Consider the following 17,493-nt stretch of genomic DNA (forward strand, 5'->3'; position numbering starts at 1 on the left):
ATAAAGACTAAAAACTTTAAAATAAAATAATTAAAAAAAATTTTAAGTTAAATGGTTTTATTGAAAACAATACTTACATGAAGTAATAATAATACTAAAAGCTAGAAAATAATTAGGTAGGTCCTAGGTACTAGTCATCACACTCCTCACCAATCTAGGGCGTTGATCAGACAATTAAATAAAAGCGTTGGGCGCGTGAAATTTTTAAAAATGTGAGGCGTAGCATAACCTTATTAAGGTTCAGTTGGTCTTATATATGATAGAAGTTTTAAGTGTCCAACGCTTTTATTTAATTGTCTGATCAACGCCCTAGATTGATGAGGAGTGTGATGACTAGTACCTAGGACCTACCTAATTATTTTCTAGCTTTTAGTATTATTATTACTTCATGTAAGTATTGTTTTCAATAAAACCGTTTAACTTAAAAATTTTTTTAAATAATTTTATTTTAAAGTTTTTAGTCTTTATCTAATTGTCTATTATCTCTCATTCTATTTAGTTCATTTAGTGACTCATTATTACAAAGACTCTTTCCTGGCAATTTGTTACAGTCTAAGACCTCAATACATAATCCGTCACTTCTACCAGACTGTATGTAATATTTGTTCCAAATACGAGCCAAATCGGACCACAAATACGATTTTTGTAAATATCTCGATCCTTGTGCCACCTAACGGCGATTTTTTTCTTTTTATTTCATAATCATCGGGTTCTGAACTATATTCCAAATTTCAAGCTTGTAGCTTATCGGGAAGTTACTTAAATTTCAATTACAAAGTTCGTGCCAGCCAGCCTGTCAAGTCTAGTTAAATAAAACCGTTTAAAAAACAGGGCTACTGATTCATTAATTCACACTTCCTTAAAAATGCGATTCGTAAAAGAAAGTGGTTTTGCACTTTTAGCTAGTTAATAAGAAAGAAGTAAGAAAGTCTAAGTTCGGGTGAAACCGAATATTACATACCCAGCTGTGCACTTGAAACACTGTTTTTGTTTGCTTTGTGTGGTTAATAGTGTTATAAGGCTGCGCAATAATACATATACTATACATGGTCCTATTCTAAACTAATTTTCGTTCAAAAGAAGCAAAAAGGATACAGAGGCTACCGCTAATAAACTTGAGCGGGTAAAAGGGGGCTTACAATATACCCGCGGCAGTTATGCCTGTCGTAAGAGGCGACTAAAATACCAAATTGATACAAGGGGCGTTGTGGCGCAACTCTTTCAAGGGGTTGCCAGCGCAATATATAACTTCTCCAACCCAATTGTTAACCTCACCCATTCGTGGCGAATACTGTTTCTTTAACAGCCGATACTCTGGCGGCCCCAAGCTCCTTATGGATCTAGGGGGTGGGTGGGCGGCATGGCCAAGAAGGTTTCATGTGTTCATACCAAATCGTTCCCGGGCTAATACCTTAATGGTGCTTGTAATCGTAACGTACCGGATCTGCATCCGGCAAAGGAAAATCAACATCGATAGCACTCCCCAAGGCCTTCGGGGAGTGTCCTTATCGCTACAACAAGAAGCGGATATAAATGCAGTTTTACAGTTGTAGCTATGAAAAAAATATTTATGCCAAATCTCGTTCCGATTGGGAGATTTTTGTTCGACTTATGGGATTAAAAGTATTTTTGAAACAGTAACAAAAGAAAGGCGTCTCTCGCTCATTTTCAAAATTTGTTTAAGTTTTGTTCTTAGCTCAACCATACCACTATTGAGGTAGAATATCAGTTAAATGTACCATATAGTTATTGCAAACTTTGCTGAGGGTGGGCCTTTGAGAAAAGTGGGCGTGGTCTTTAACCGATTTTGATTATTTTCATTCAGTCTATATAATTTGGCAAGAATAGTGTCTCTGCCAAGTTTAGGTTAGGTTAGATTGAACTGGCCGGTCCCTGAGGACCTCACATAGAGTGATTGAGTCCGTAGTGTTACCGGAAGTTTGTTTTAACGACCAAACTGAAAAACCCTTTCCAAAACCAGGACCTATGTTATAAAATAAATCCATCCTCTTGGCAAGTACTAGAAGCTTCCTAGGACTTAAGCCACTTGCTGCTTCTAGGTCTGACAGCTGTGTCACTCCTAATAGCTGGAGTCTTATCCTGCAAGTGCAGGGCACGAGCACAGAACGTGCTCGCTCGTTTCCGCCTCTAACCCGCACTTCCTACATATGCTATCACTGACCAAGCCTAATTTAAAGGCATGTGACGCCAGAAGGCAGTGTCCAGTCAGAATACCCGTCATGAGTCTACAGTCCTCTCTTTTTAATGATAGAAGCAACTTTGTTAGTCTAAGGTTGTAAGACCTAGACATAATCTTCGACACTTTACAGCCCCGCGCTTGAACCCACGCCTTTCCCGCTTGGTCGATCATGTGCACCTCTCGCCTTCACTTAATCTCGCCCAGTCTCTGCCAAATTCCAACGTAATATTTTTAACGACTTTTGATTTACGGCTTGTTAAACTGCCAAATTTTCTTCTTCTAAATGTGGATGGTGCCACTCCCATATTCCAAAATTTGTTTGAATTTATGTTTTGCGTCATAAAACCAATTCACCTGCCAAATTTCATTAGCTTAGCGGTATTTATTTTTGAATTAACTCATTTTTCCCATTTTTCTAAATTTTCGATATCGAAACATGGACGTTGTTATCGTTCGGTTTCGCTCATTTTCAATACCTATCTATTCTGTGTCCAGATAAGCCCGTATACCGAATTAGGTGAAGATATGAAAAATGTTTGCTCAAGTTATCGTGTTAACGGACGGACATGGCTTAATCAATTTTTTTTCGATACCGATGATTTTGATATATGGAAGTCTATATCTCGATTCCTTTATATCTTTACAACCAACCGTTATCCAATCAAAGTTATAATACCCTGTGTACAAGAACAGCTGGGTATAAAAACGGGTTCAAATTTATGTAAATGTATTCACTAAACATGAAAGAAATAGACGTCTGATAATGCACAAAAGCGGTGAATCGGACTGGACTACATTAAAGGTTGAGTATTTGCTGATCTTAAAGGACCTTAAAGCAACCGAAACTTAGATTAATTAGGATGGGTAGCAGCTTCTAATGACGAGGAACTCGTTCATATTGCCGCAGCGGATAAGAGGAAATACCCTCTGCAGGGTACGAGGATCGGAAAAGGCTACTGACATCGACCTGCTGAAATTGCATTGCGCACTTGCAACGGCTCCAACGTCCTCTCTATAGGAAGTAACAATATGGCTGTTCCTGCTAGTAATAAGGGAGCAGTTGCTACTAAGGTGGAGCCCAATTCTTCTTAGGCACTTGCTACTCGTGAGCGGATCGGAATGATGAGGCGACATCCAAAGTGATCTTCTTCTTCTTCTTGTAGATATAAAGACTCTCCCCGAAAGTTTTAGAGAGTGTTTTCGATAGTGTCCGTTGCCAAATATAGATCCTTCACGTTCCGGAAAGAAGCACCATTAAGGTACTAAGCGGACTATCTCAGGAACAATTTAATATAATTGCATTGAGGTTAACAATTGGGTTGCAAATTCTGTGAAGCTATTAAGCTTTCTATTGCGTTAAGCAACCCCTTTTATTCTCGCAAAGCGACCACACAGTACTCTTGATTCGGAATACATGTACTCCTAGTAGACAGAGTACTCCAGTCAGGGCTACCCTTGGTGCAAGTGTTGGTCAAAAACAGCAAAACACTGCCATTGCTCCGAAAAAACGGATGTCTGTCCAGCGAGTACCTTGTCTGTGACTTAATACGAAGGAAGCCATCGCTCTACGTTAAGAAGACTTTGACCTCGGCACAATAACAATGAGGTAAGCAAAGCTCCACAGCCCACTGTGAGAAATGTATCAGAGCTACTCGCGATAAGACATCTGCAGAAACTAGAAGCCTCTTTCGAGATTGAATAATATTGCAATAAATATTTACGAGTAACTCGAACACAAGAGTGAAAAATCTGCTAGGAGATATATAAGATCTATAAAAGATGCGGTCTTTGAGAATTGTTATTGCCATTAAACAAACATGCAAATGTAATAAGAGGTCTATAAAAATTTGCACAAGTTCGTATGGGAAAATCAACAATAGAAGTAGGTAGAAAATAGCTTGGAAGCCTTCAAATGCCTTATTTTACTGAAAGTATAGTTTCCGGTCATTTTGAAGTTACTGCTGCCTTGAGTGATGCAATGTCTTCTAACTTCTTTTATTACTTCAATTTTTATTTAATGTCGTTAAACATAATTATGATTATTAACATTCAGAACAGTTAAAGATGAAGTTACGAAATTTGGTGTGGTTCGACTGTTTAAGCTATAATTCCCAATGTGCGAACAGTAGCAATCCAGACCACCTGTTGCTACCACGTCTTCAAGCTCACACCTTCGTCGGCGTCACTTTCCTAGAAGCTCTAGGTGTGGCTCCGTAGACTTTCCAATGGTTGTTTTTTGTAGCGCTATGCTGCCGAGCACTACCATAGAAACACCTTGAAACGTAAAGCAGTAACTATTCGGCCAAGGATGCCGCCCTCGAAATCATAAGCAGTCATTGCGTAAAAAACAATTTTTTAAATGTAGACCAAAATTTGCAGACGTTTTTTTGGAAACATTGATTTCAATAGTCTTCGTTACACCAAAACGATATTGTGACGAATATTAGCATCACTAAGCTGATACTAAGTAAATAAAGGCACAACAAGAATAGAGCAAGCTGCCACTCTAAACAAATCAATCATCATTTACACACATAGATACAAGGCAACGAAGAGATACTCACAAACACATATAATAATCAGCTGAAGTAGTACTCACATATACACACGCATATGGCTAAAACCAACAAATATACATGTATATGGCTGGTAACCAAGCATGAAGTTCGCAAAATTACTAGACCTTAGGAGAAATGGGTAAACGAGGAAATCGAGAGTATAAAAGCAGCGCAATCAGAGGCATGACTAATCAGTTTTGATTTAAACACGCTGTCGTGAAGTACGTGATATTGAAGTATAATTTCATTATTCCCATATTGCAATACTGAACATTGAAGTGATTTATTCAACAGTTTAGCGATTCGAACGTTAGCAGAAGGTTTGTAATAAGTGGAATTTCCCAAAAATCGTTACAATATTTAAAAATAATAGTCGACCGATTTTAAGTTTAAGGATGTTAAGGTTATATACTCAGTCCAAACTGTTGTTTTCCGGCCTTTTGGTATGAGAGTTCATTATTAATAACCGCGTAGTTTCAGTTTTCAGACTAGTTCGACTGTCCACTTCGTTAAGGCAGTAGCACACCCGGTCATTTGTTCGACTGTCTTGGGAAAGCTTTTTCTGCACCACTTTAGGTATTCTTGGGAACGACAAAGCCTCACCTGGTAAATACATATATGTGTCTTTCTATTCATATATGTAACGTGTAGGTGGTATTTAATCAATGTGACTCGCTCCAAGGGACTAGTTGGGATGCTGCCAACTTCAGGAAATTATCAAACCCGGAGACATGGGTGTTGAAAGTGTGAAAACTAAAATTAACATTTCAGATGCCCTTTTAAAGTTTCGCAAATAAACAACAGATGTTTGAATATAAGGCCACGTGATTTTGGAACCCTTCTCATACACTCAGAGAAGAAATCGGTCTAAAACGAACGAATCAAGTTCAAAATTAAGAACATTCGTTGACATAAGTCTGGTAAGTACGTTTTTTCTTAACTCGTGACCGATGGGCTTGTTTTAAGAACAACTTTTCCAAGCACACCGTCCGTGTTTTATGACCAGTTTGGTATTGATGTGTGAAACTTTTGTGCTCATTTCAAGCACTACTTGGGTTTGATTTAGGATTTTTATTTCTCACGCTTCGAGAACGATTTGGGGTCGATTTAACGTTTTTCGGTCTCAATTCAAGAACGGTGCGTGCTTGATCTTTGATGGGAGGGGAAAGTATTTTTTTCAATAGGTACCCATTTATTTTTTATTAATAATAATTTTTTTGTTATAAATAAAAAATATTTATAACAAACAGATTTTTAATAAAATTCAAAAATTTAATAAGAAATGCATAATATGCATTCTTTCATACATTTCTCTTATTCAGAAGTTATTCTTATTTGAAGACGTAATGTGCATATCATCATCATCATCATCATTTATTTAAGAGTTCGTTATTAGTACAGTAAGATAACATAATCTTTTATCGTACAACACAAAATTATTACAAGTCAAGTGAATCGTATTCATTTATAAATATACATACATATAATTAATTTAACAAATTTTAAACAGAATAGATAGCTTAAGTATAAAAAGCATAGAAAAAGGAAGGTAAGAAGTCAGTAGAGGATAGGTTGCATTATGCTGATAGTTGGTTTATGTTTTATTAGAAAAAAAAGTATAAAGAACACGTCTATAGTTGTTTTGGTTTAAAGAGTTTCTCACAGTAGACGGTATTGAATTCCAGAGACGAATGGTGTTGACGAAGAACAGCCTAGCCGATGCTACATAATTAAAACTGGGTATATTCAGAGTACATGACCTGGTGGACCTATTAAACGCAAGTTTGTCATACAAGTATGGGGGAGACTTCGCTAAGATTAGTCTGAATAAAAATATGCAACTCCTTGCCCTTTGATACTCAGTTATGTGGAAACCTAATAGACGAGATCTCCATGCAGATACATGGTCAAATTTGTGCAAGCCATGCACATACCGAGTGACGTGGTTGAAAGCAACCTCCATTTTATGGGCAGAGCTCGAGTCTAATGCATTGTATACCAACTCTGAGTATGTTATGATTGGCATAATGAGCTGTATGGCTTGCTTTCTCCTAATTTGAAAGGGAGTGTAGGGCGCGGACTGCCTCAGATTACGCAAAGTGCCATAAACTTTACCCATCACGGTGTTAATATGGTCGCTGCCATTAAGACTGGAATTAATCACTATACCAAGATTCTTTACTTTATTGACGGTCTTCACGTTAGAGTTGCCAATAATTATTGCAGGTATTTGAAGGCTCGATATGTTTTTCTTAGCAATAGGTAACATGTATGATTTTGAAACATTGAGACATAGGCCATTGTCATTCGCTCAACATAATATGGATGACAAATCACTATTTACTCGACGACATAAGTCACATATATCAGTAAACTCACTAGACAAATACAACTGAATATCGTCAGCGTAAGCATGCACATTAACAAATTTACACACATTAAACACATCGTTTATAAAGAGACTAAATAGCAAAGGACCAAGTATAGACCCTTGAGGAACACCAGCTGTTAACTTCTTTGGCTGCGATACATCAGCACCGTTGCTCACGAATTGTGACCGGCCGAATAGGTAACTTTTTATCAAGTTGTGAGCGTTGTTACCGAATCTAAAGTATCGTTGCAACTTGCAACATAACAATGAGTGGTTAACAGAGTCGAATGCCTTGGAAAAGTCGAGTAAGCATAGAAGTGTTAGTTGGCCTTTGTCAAAGGGCACACGTATGTCATCCAAAATTTTTATTAGGGCAGTTGACCAGCTATGTCCAGCTCTGAATCCGGACTGACACGGAGATAATAAGTTATGTTTAAGCATGTGTGTGCCAATTTGCTCCGCTAGTAAACCTTCGAATGCTTTAGACAAAATTGGTAAAATGCTTATAGGTCTAAAGTCTCCCGGAGAGTTTGCCTTCCTATTTTTAAGATGAGGTAGAACCTTGGCCACTTTCCATACATCCGGAAAGCATGAGGTTGTAATAGAGTGATTGATGATATGAGTTATTGTCCCTATTATGAACGGAAGAATAATTTTCAAAAATTTGATAGGATTTTCATCCACTCCTATAGCCTTGGTTTTAATTTTGAGGATGCACCTTATGACATCAACTTCTGTTACCGCAGAGAACTCAAGCCTCTCCCCCGAATTACATGCAGGTACACAATACAGGGAATTCACAGGACTTAAACTACACATAGGACCACTAAGAAATGCATTATTAAGGACATCTGAATTCAAGGAGCATTCGGAAATGGCCTTACCACAAACACGCAACCTTTTTAAATTTCGCCACAAAACACTGGGTGGAAGATTTGAACCCAAACGTTACGAGTAGAACTTGCACTTTTCCATTTTAATAATCTTTGTGGCTGTATTTCGCGTATATTTATAAAAGTCCCAGTCTAATTCCCGCCTTTTCTTTTTCCAAATGGAATAGGCCTTATTCCTCGTTTTAATTGCATCTATCACTTTCCTATTAAACCAGGGGCATGTTAAGGACTTAACCTCTCGAGTGCGCATGGGGACATGATTCTCAAGTTCATCAGTTATTTTGTTGTTAAGAAACCCCAGCTTCTCATTTCCAACATTCACACCAATCGACACTAGACAAATGGGAGAAAAGAGCGTTTTGCTCAAGTGAGCGGTAATCTCTATAACTATATGTAGTTCCTATGCTAGGTTGGTCAAATTTGAGGTCAAGTGAACAAAATATAAGATCGTGGTCTGAAATAAACGATAACTGGTCAAATTTTAGGACAATTGTAGGGTCAGCGATAATAAAATAGTCCAACGGGCTAGGACTACAGTTATGAGCATATCTAGTAGGTACACTTGTGTTAACAACAGAGAGACCTGCTCCAGCTACGTTATCAAGGAGCCTAACACTGGAACACTCGCGAACAAGAAGGTTGACATTTAGATCTCCACATATAACCAAAAATTATAGTCGACTACATATGAAGCCAAAGACGAAAATAGTGCGTCAAGGCTTATCGACTTGTGGGGATTGTACACACATGAGAGAAACATTTTAACAGAATTACTATACAATTCGACAAACAAATACACTCTACCCCTGGACCCTCAGACATCTTTATACATTTCATTTTGATACTATTTTTGCAATATATCGCAACGCCTCCACCTTTTTTGTCTTTTCTGTCATTTCGGATTAGGCTATAGCCATCGATGGTAGCGTGAATGTCATCCAACTCTGGCGTAAACCAAGTTTCTGAAACACAGATTACATTCACAGCAGAAGATTCAAACACATACCTGGCGTAATCCATCTTTTCATTGCATAGACTTCTAGCATTGAAGTGAACAATGTTGAATCCCGTTTGTTGTTTACACAGCAAGTTTACCATCGCAAGGCTGTTATCGACAGCACCACTGACGCCTCTGCTAGGAGACATAAACAAAAAACAGACAACCCAAAACAACTATAACAATGAACCTCAAAACATAGATATTGAGTATCCCACTTAAACTGACCATGTCAGCACTTGATATTAAATGTCGAAGCTTAAGAGGAGAATAGGAGAAAGGAAAGGAAGAGCATAAAAATAAACTTATAAAATAAAGTGAAGAATGCTCAAACATAATAATTTTAGTCAAAGCCATGCAGATCGTCAAGCGCAGATATATTTACTGTCTGAGAGTCTCTGCTTTCTCGTATGTGAACTTCCCCTCTAATAGTGAATGCTGATTTGATTTTACCAGCTCTTCGAAGTCGAACCGCTGCTTGCAGAATTTTCCTATTCTCCAGAGTTAAACTTTCAAATATTCCGAAGACACCGGCGAGACCAACAACATACAGTGATATCACAGACTTAGTGCGCTTACGATACTCATCAAAAGCACGCAGCACCCGATTTCGATCGTATGGGCTGTGGAATTTTATTATTATTACGCTGTTTGATTTGATATATACTCAAAACATTTCATAACAAGTTTGAGAATTGCCTCTGCATATGTGAATGGAACTGAACGAAAAATAAGAGTTAAAAAAATAGAACATAAAAAAATCGTTTTAAAAAATTCAGAGTTTGACGGTGATCGAACTCGCGCCACACGATCGCAACCATGCTACCAAAAATGGAGGCATTTACATTTAGTGTGACGTTAGCCACTTGACTTTTGCGGGGACTATGACAATTTCATCAAAACCAAGCTACCCATTGAAAAATATTACGAATTTTTCTATTTTGATGGATTTCATATTAACGAATACGACTAAATAACTTTCATAGTTATTTTAAATAAAAAAGAAAAAAAAATTAGCCCCATGTCTTGGAAATATCAGCCTAGAAAACAACGTTTTTAATAAATTTTCCGAGCACCCGAAAATTGTTTTAATGGATAAAACATGGATCGAAGTATGCAAAGCAAGGGAATATAGCCTTCTTAAGTGTCCGTACGTTTGCTCAGAACATTTTGACAAAACATACACGTTTGTCAATTGCTTGCTCACACCACCATTTCTTGATAAATTGGCTACAAGTCCACCTTTTTTTTATTTATTGTATAATACAGCGTTGCGCTTTACGAGGGAATTGTCAAACCATTCTTTAGGGAGAACATTACCCTGTAGCTCTGCAGGTTAGCCACTAGTTATGAGAGTATTTTTGCCCGTTGTACCAAGGATCACCTTGGGGCAGCCTCGCCTATACACATTCTGTGTCCTTTTAACATTGACATAGATATGCAGACTTTGGAGGTACACATTTTCTCAACATGCCTTGAGAAATATCCACTGTAGCGGCATGATAATAGGAACAGGATTTTTCGTGTATTTTATTTTCTGTCTAGGGGTAAAGCTGCCATAAAGATATGAGTCATTAACTAATATTTTTCAATAAATCCATTACCCACAATTTTTCTATTTTTTTTTTTTTTTACTGTATTCTCAATCGATATATATGCACATAAATCGTGCTAAAGCATATTATGATGACCATTACGTTTTCATCCTAAAGGAAATTTCCATTTCGAAAAACCACAATTTCGCCTTAAACAGTAACGGCATGGCAACGCTTCTGGCAAAACAACAAACATTATGAAACTTCAAAAATCCCCAAATACGTCAAAAATTCTGAGTACAACTACCTTCATTTTTGTATCATGATCGCAACCACAATATCATAGCCGCTGGGCCAGTACAACTGCTTGGTAGCTTGTGCCAAATGTTGGATTTAACATTGTAGTGCACACGAACTGTACCGTTTCGTTTTTCTTGAACTAAATTTAAGAACATTCGTTCTCATTAATAGAACATTTGTTCATAATTTAAGACCAGCCGTTCTCTTTTCAAGAAAAAGGTGTCAGTTCAAGAACAAGATTGTTGTTTTAAGAACAGGTCGTTCGTTTTTCAAGAACAAAAAAGTAAGAACATGAAGAGCAGGAATTGAGTCGGGTGCAGTGAGCTGCAATTATTCATCTTTTAAGGTTATTAGTGGACTAACCAAAAAATAAATATTAGTGCGTATGTAAACAAAGAATATCAAGCACTTATATCCACTAACACACATTTACATAGTGATGCTTCGTAAAATGAATAACCGCTCATAAGCCACGAAGCAGTTCAGTACTCAATTGTCTTATTGAGCAAGAAAGTCAACTGTGTTATACGAACACACTAATTGGAATAAGTAAGACTAACAGTGCAATAAAATGAATAAAGTCATATCAGTCTTCTGACGTTAGTAACGCAACGACGTACACGAAACTAAACTGAATACAGCACCAAAGTAAAACCGATGATAAACGAAGTAGCCAGTGTATTACACACGAAATCAACATGCTACTGAGTTAAAGCGACTATGATATCAGTTTATACTCAACAATGTCATATATGTATGAGATATCACTCATATGTATTTTCAATTTTATGTAGTAATCACTCATAGTATTTGTCTGTACATGACTAACAGGCCAACCTAATAAAACCGCACTGCGTTTTTTTAGCGCACGCAAACAACCGGCGTTTTTTGCCTTAACCCAAATAAGCATGCGTGCGTGCGTAACTGAGCTGTCATATCTGTCAAATTTGTTTGTAAAAATATTGACAAGTTCAAATTTAATACGTTTGATTAACAATTTAACAAAGAAAATAAAAGGAGATACTGGAAATTTTAAGTGACACGGAAGACCTTATTTTATTACGGGAAATGTATCAAAGGCAGCATGGACGCAGATGTAGACGCCAATTATTTAAAACTCGGGATGAATTTGGATTCCAAGCGACTGGCTATGATATTCTGAAGCGCAAAGATCCAGACCTCTTTTATAAGTCCGTGAGGATGTCTTGCGACCTATTCGAAACATTTTTAAGACTGTTGGAACCATTTTTACTAAAGGAATCTCGTAGGCCTGCAATAGATCCAGAGCAGCGTCTTTTTGCTACGCTTTTGTAAGCATATACAAAAATATATTTGCGAATTCGGTAACGTTTTACAAGACGGTGTACCACCTAATTTTTATCGAAAATTATCAAAGGTGGTATCAAAAGGTGCGTCTCGACCTCCGTTTTCAGAATCCGGAAGCGGAAATTAAAATTTTTATTTCTGTCAAAAGATATAAGCAAAAAATCTGTTCTAATTTTCATGTGGTTGTTGTTTTTTCGTCAGATTTGTTGTACACACTTACACACTAATGCAGAAAGGTGTTCTGCGTGCATTTAGTTTTGATCCCCAAAAGGGTGTCGGACCCACCCAGGGTAATTTTTATAAGCGCGGCCGAAGGCCGCCAACGCAGAAAGGTGTTCTATGCAAAAAAAACTATGCATCAGGTCCCATATTTCGGACCCGCTCTGGGTAATTTTACGGTTTTTTGTGAATAACTTTCGACAGAAAGATTTCCGTTTTCGGATTCTTAAAACGGAGGTCGAGACGTGTCTTTTGATACCACCTTTAGTAACTAACAACTGTTATTTTAAATACTAATGAAATAAAAATTTGAGAATAAATAAATAATATTTTTATTTACTAAAATTCAAAATTTGTACTTATTGTATCTATGTTTATATTTTTTAAGGTTTTACAAACAAATGGCACATCTTTGTTATGTATTTTGTATTTTACGGATATACAGACCCGGTAAAATAATAGCAGTGGTACTTTTTATCATATTTCGTCAATTTATTTCTCTTTTTTATTTTTGATAATTTATGAAAAAACTTTTGTAAATTTTGTCGCAGAAACTATGCAAACCAATCTCAAAAACAGTTCCAAAAAAATTCTAAAGCTCGAGAAAATTCTACGAATATTTCGAAGTTTTCGATTTAGAGCTTTCAGATGTTTGTTGAGTATGCAGCTCTTTAGCCAATTCAATTTTATTTTAATGAAAATTAGGTTTTAAGACGATCGTTTTCTTTCATATAATGAATGATGATATAGAAGAAAATGAGCAACACGATCGACAACAAAATTCTCAAAACTAAACGTTGGCCAATATCGTTTTGAAACTTGCACTTCTTTAAAGTAAAATTGAATTGGCTACAAAGCTGCATACTCAACAAACATCTGAAAGCTCTAAATCGAAAACTTCGAAATATTCGTAGAATTTTCTCGAGCTTTAGAATTTTTTTGGAACTGTTTTTGAGATTGGTTTGCATAGTTTCTGCGACAAAATTTACAAAAGTTTTTTCATAAATTATCAAAAATAAAAAAGAGAAATAAATTGACGAAATATGATAAAAAGTACCACTGCTATTATTTTACCGGCGAACAGAAAATAGAATATCAGTCGAAATTTGTATCACTGAATTGTTTTGAGAATGTGATTTTGTAGCCCAATAAATTTTAAGCAACCAACAAAAAATTGTTCACATTTTATGGGCGAAAATCTGAAATACCCTCGAAAAAACTGTCAAAAATCAAGGCGAATTATGAGAGATCTATAATTTGTACTTTGTTGTACTAAAATTTATTGGGCTACAAAACCGCATACTCAAATCAATTCAGTGATAAAAATTGCCACTGCTATTTTTCTTTTCTCAGGTGTATGAATCAGTCGAGAATGATAACTTTTATATTAATTTATAAATTATAATGTTTCAATTTGTTTGAAACAAGTGCTAAGATGTCTGCTTGCAACTCGTCCTTTTGCGATTGAGACATCCTTGCAAGTTTAGATTTAAGCAAGGAGAAAAATATTTCGTCTTCTTGCGTATTAGCCGCAGAGTACCTTTCTCGCATCTTTATCAAAACGTCTTCAAAAAGGTCATCCACCTTTTTCTTCTTCGGCGGCTCACGAGGTGAAGGGCGTTTGTCTGGTGGCTTAGGAGAATCTACATTGGTAACTGGACTGGAAGTAGAAAAAAAGATTTAATAAAAGTTTATTATAGGCGTTCAAAGTATATAGCGATTTAAATTTTTGTAAATGATCCCAAATAAGCCTCAAAATTGGAAATTTTTTTTTGAATGAAAGATTTTCGTGATTGTTACGATATCCGACGGATGCTTTGCGGAGGGATTGCGGATCGATCCGCGACAAAACAAAAAACTCAATGATATTTAAAACTGCCCTGGGTTTCGTTATGAAATATTTCATTGAATCACAAAGACAAACGTCTGGACATCGAAACTTTCACTTAAATGCTAGAGTACTTTACGTCTGCGATAGACAGCTAAAATACATCCATAAATCTCGGTATCAACAATTCAAAAACGGTAATAAACATTTCATAGGCACAATTATTCCATTTGATTTTACGCTACCGACATTTTTGAAGGTGTTTTAGCAGTCGATATACTAGTGGAAACATTAGCGACACTCAGGCACAAATATTTACTTTAATATAAAAAATTTTGGTAATTCCTTACAAAAGCATGACACTGCTAATACGCGTCCAAAAATAGTGATGTCAAACGACGCGTCTTGACATCAGTATTAATAATCCGAAGGCGGAAATAAAAATTTTAACTCGTTCAAAAGATATTAACGAAAAACCGAAAAAATACCTGTGGGTACCTCCGAAAACGGGGGTGGCATCCATAGTATTTTTGCGCAGAACACCTTTCTGCAGTGGCGGCCTTCGGCCGCGCTTATAAAAAATTACCGTGGATGGGTCCAACACCGGTTTGGATACCAAAACTATAACCGCGCAAAACAATTTTTTTTGTGGGTACGAAATTACAACAATCACATGAAAATCTCTAACTTCAACTGCAAATATCTCCGGACACAGATACAATTTTTATTTTCCGCATTCGGATTATTGTTGTCGAGGTCAATACGCGCCTTTTGACACATTTTTCGATATTTTTGGACGCGTATTAACAGTGTCATGCTGTCGTAAAGAATTACCAAAATTTCCTTACCTTCCCTCCTCTGCAGATTCTTCAATAAACTGCATCGTGCTGAACAGCTTCCACTGCTTTCTAAAGCTGGTGCCAGCACCCGACCGCCCTGCATCCTCGGATTTCTCCTTCCTATATCGATCGCACAAAGAACGCCAGCGTGTTTTGCAGTTATAGGCTGAAAAACAATAAAATAATTATTAAAATACAAAAATAAACCACCGCCAGCATTTACTTACCATTGCTGTTGATTGCTTCTGCAACTGCTTCCCATGCTGCATCCTTTGCAGCTTTATTTTTATAAAGCGCCGAGGATTTGTTGTACAAACAAACGTGCGCTTGCACGGCAGTAATAAGCTGCTCATTACAAATCTGAAATAAATCCAAAAAGGTTATAATTTAATAAAAATATATAATTTTTTACGAAAATGAATTCTTACCTCCATTTTAGCACGAAACAAAATTACAATTTGTAAATAAAAACTAAACGTCAGCTGGCAGTAAACGTCAAATCTAAATGTCACGCAAAACAAAAATTGGAAATCGAGTTAGGTTTTCACGCAGAAAATTCAATTTGGGTTGCTCTCATACAAGTTGTATGTGCATGAGACATTTTTGACAGAAAATGACTTGCGTGCGTTTATATTAGGTTAGCCTGTAAGTACACATTTAGACACAATTTTTTGGCTCATGACTAAGTGCACTAATTTTATTAGTACTCAAAGCAAATCTCTGATCCGGTGGTGCTGGATTTTAGAACGGCGTTTTTCTCTGAGTGTACGTACATATATCTTCAACTTATGTATGAGGTGAGAAACATTTGATAGGAGTGACAAAACCCCTTGAACCTTCTGAAAGATCACTAATTTCGCTTATTTTTTACCCTATCGAGATATAGAAATTTTGAAAAAATCGGCAGTTTTTTCGGGTAAGTTGCTTTTTTAACAACTTGAGGACAATTTGTATATATGTTCGACTTGGGTCATTTTATATGAATTCGTTGTAAAGTGAGCATTTAAATTTTTTATATAATTTTTCTTTTTAGTATTTTGTTTTAATAACTTGGTGAATTGGGTGATGCGAAATCCATGAAAATATTAATTAATTACTGTGACAGGGAGAATAAATTCAAAAATAAATATACATACATAACTCACTGAGAAAGCGTGTTTTTGTTCTTGAAAATTGGTTGAATTTCCTGCTTTTCTGGTTAATGTTCTCGTTAACCGTTAAAGGCAATATCTGATATCAAGTGCCATAAGTCGTAGTGTGCGTTGAAGTAGTATAGTTCGGAGCCTTTTCGGACTAGTTCTGTCATAATTTAACAATCAGGTTTCCAAAGTACTATGTATATCTTCACTCTTTTATGGTATTTCACTTAAGTTTAAGCTTACAAAGCTTACATACTTGAAAGTGAATTTCTACAGTAAAAGTAAATTGCTAACGCTACGTTAGCATTGTCTTATGTACCCAGCAAAAACCGGCATAATCGGTTGTAAGCAATAAGAAATACTAGTTTTTCTCCTGACAGATAAACCTTAGAATAAGGTTAATAAAGTAAATCATATGTTTTATAATAACGCATTATTTTAGGTTTATTTACTCTAGAAACAAGCCTTATCCCAAAGGTAAATAAAAAATAAACGTTGCCTAACTTAAACAGGATATATCATAAATAAATTTTAACTATAGTCGATGCAAGGTTCGATTTTTATGATAATTATTGTTTTTTTTTTTTAATTTTTCTAAATGGAGCTCGAATCGAACCTTGAATCCTATACCAATAGGCCGATAAAAACCAAAAAAAAATTATAGTCGTTGCAATTTGTAATATTTTTAAGGAAACTTGATTCTCTTTTTATATAAAAAATTGGAACTCCGATAAAACTTGTTTCAATAAGCAAATCTACTTATTATCCTTTCAAAAAAGCCATTAAAGACGTAAATTCAAATTTTTTTTTGCTGTCTGAGGAGATCTGCTCCCGGTTTTTTGTAAACCGCACTGGCGGGAGCAAAATTTTTTTAGGCCACACCAAACGACATCTGGCAAATTAGTTTTGAAGAGAATATTTTTTTAATGGCTGATATAGACTTTCTGGTCTGGCCGAACTACTGTCGACGAGTAACCTAGTTTATAAAAACCTTCAAAAAATATTTCTTATTTGTCTCATAAGTTGAACGTAGTCACTGAAAATAGTTTTGGATAATAGTGTGGCCAATATTATCATCACTATGCTGTTAGTAAATAATCACAACAAAAATAGCCAGTAGCCACACGTATGCACATGTAGACATTAAAACAAGCAGCCACACAAGAATATTCCATACACAAAACTAGCAGCTTGAATCAGAGAGATTATTTCATATACATATATGTAGCCGGCAGCTAAGGGCAGAGACTGTTACTCACACATACACACGCATACGGCTAGAAGAAAA

The 17,493-nt window shown here is 36.2% G+C and overlaps 2 protein-coding genes across 5 annotated transcripts in view; both read right to left on the bottom strand.

Moving 5' to 3' along the window:
• LOC137248847 (uncharacterized) overlaps window positions 1-17,493 on the bottom strand; it is a 58,245-nt gene that overhangs the window by 14,684 nt on the left and 26,068 nt on the right. The gene's annotated exons all lie outside the window — the stretch shown is intronic.
• On the bottom strand, window positions 13,743-15,692 carry LOC137248846 (uncharacterized). The gene is made up of 4 exons (XM_067779740.1): window positions 15,495-15,692; window positions 15,294-15,426; window positions 15,076-15,232; window positions 13,743-14,059 (listed from the first exon to the last, which is right to left on the bottom strand). The coding sequence occupies exons 1-4, from the start codon at window positions 15,498-15,500 to the stop codon at window positions 13,792-13,794; spliced, it is 564 nt and encodes a 187-aa protein (XP_067635841.1). The 5' UTR covers window positions 15,501-15,692; the 3' UTR covers window positions 13,743-13,791.

Source organism: Eurosta solidaginis, chromosome 4 (genome assembly GCF_040869045.1).
Source record: "Eurosta solidaginis isolate ZX-2024a chromosome 4, ASM4086904v1, whole genome shotgun sequence".
In the NCBI taxonomy this organism is placed as follows: Eukaryota; Metazoa; Arthropoda; class Insecta; order Diptera; family Tephritidae; genus Eurosta; species Eurosta solidaginis.

Excerpts from the sequence above, each read along its gene's own strand:
- LOC137248846 (XM_067779740.1), bottom strand. Across the intron at positions 15,233-15,293 it reads AGAAGCAATCAACAGCAATG|CCTATAACTGCAAAACACGC; the intron begins GTAAGTAAATGC and ends ATTGTTTTTCAG. Across the intron at positions 14,060-15,075 it reads GAATCTGCAGAGGAGGGAAG|TCCAGTTACCAATGTAGATT; the intron begins GTAAGGAAATTT and ends TTCTACTTCCAG.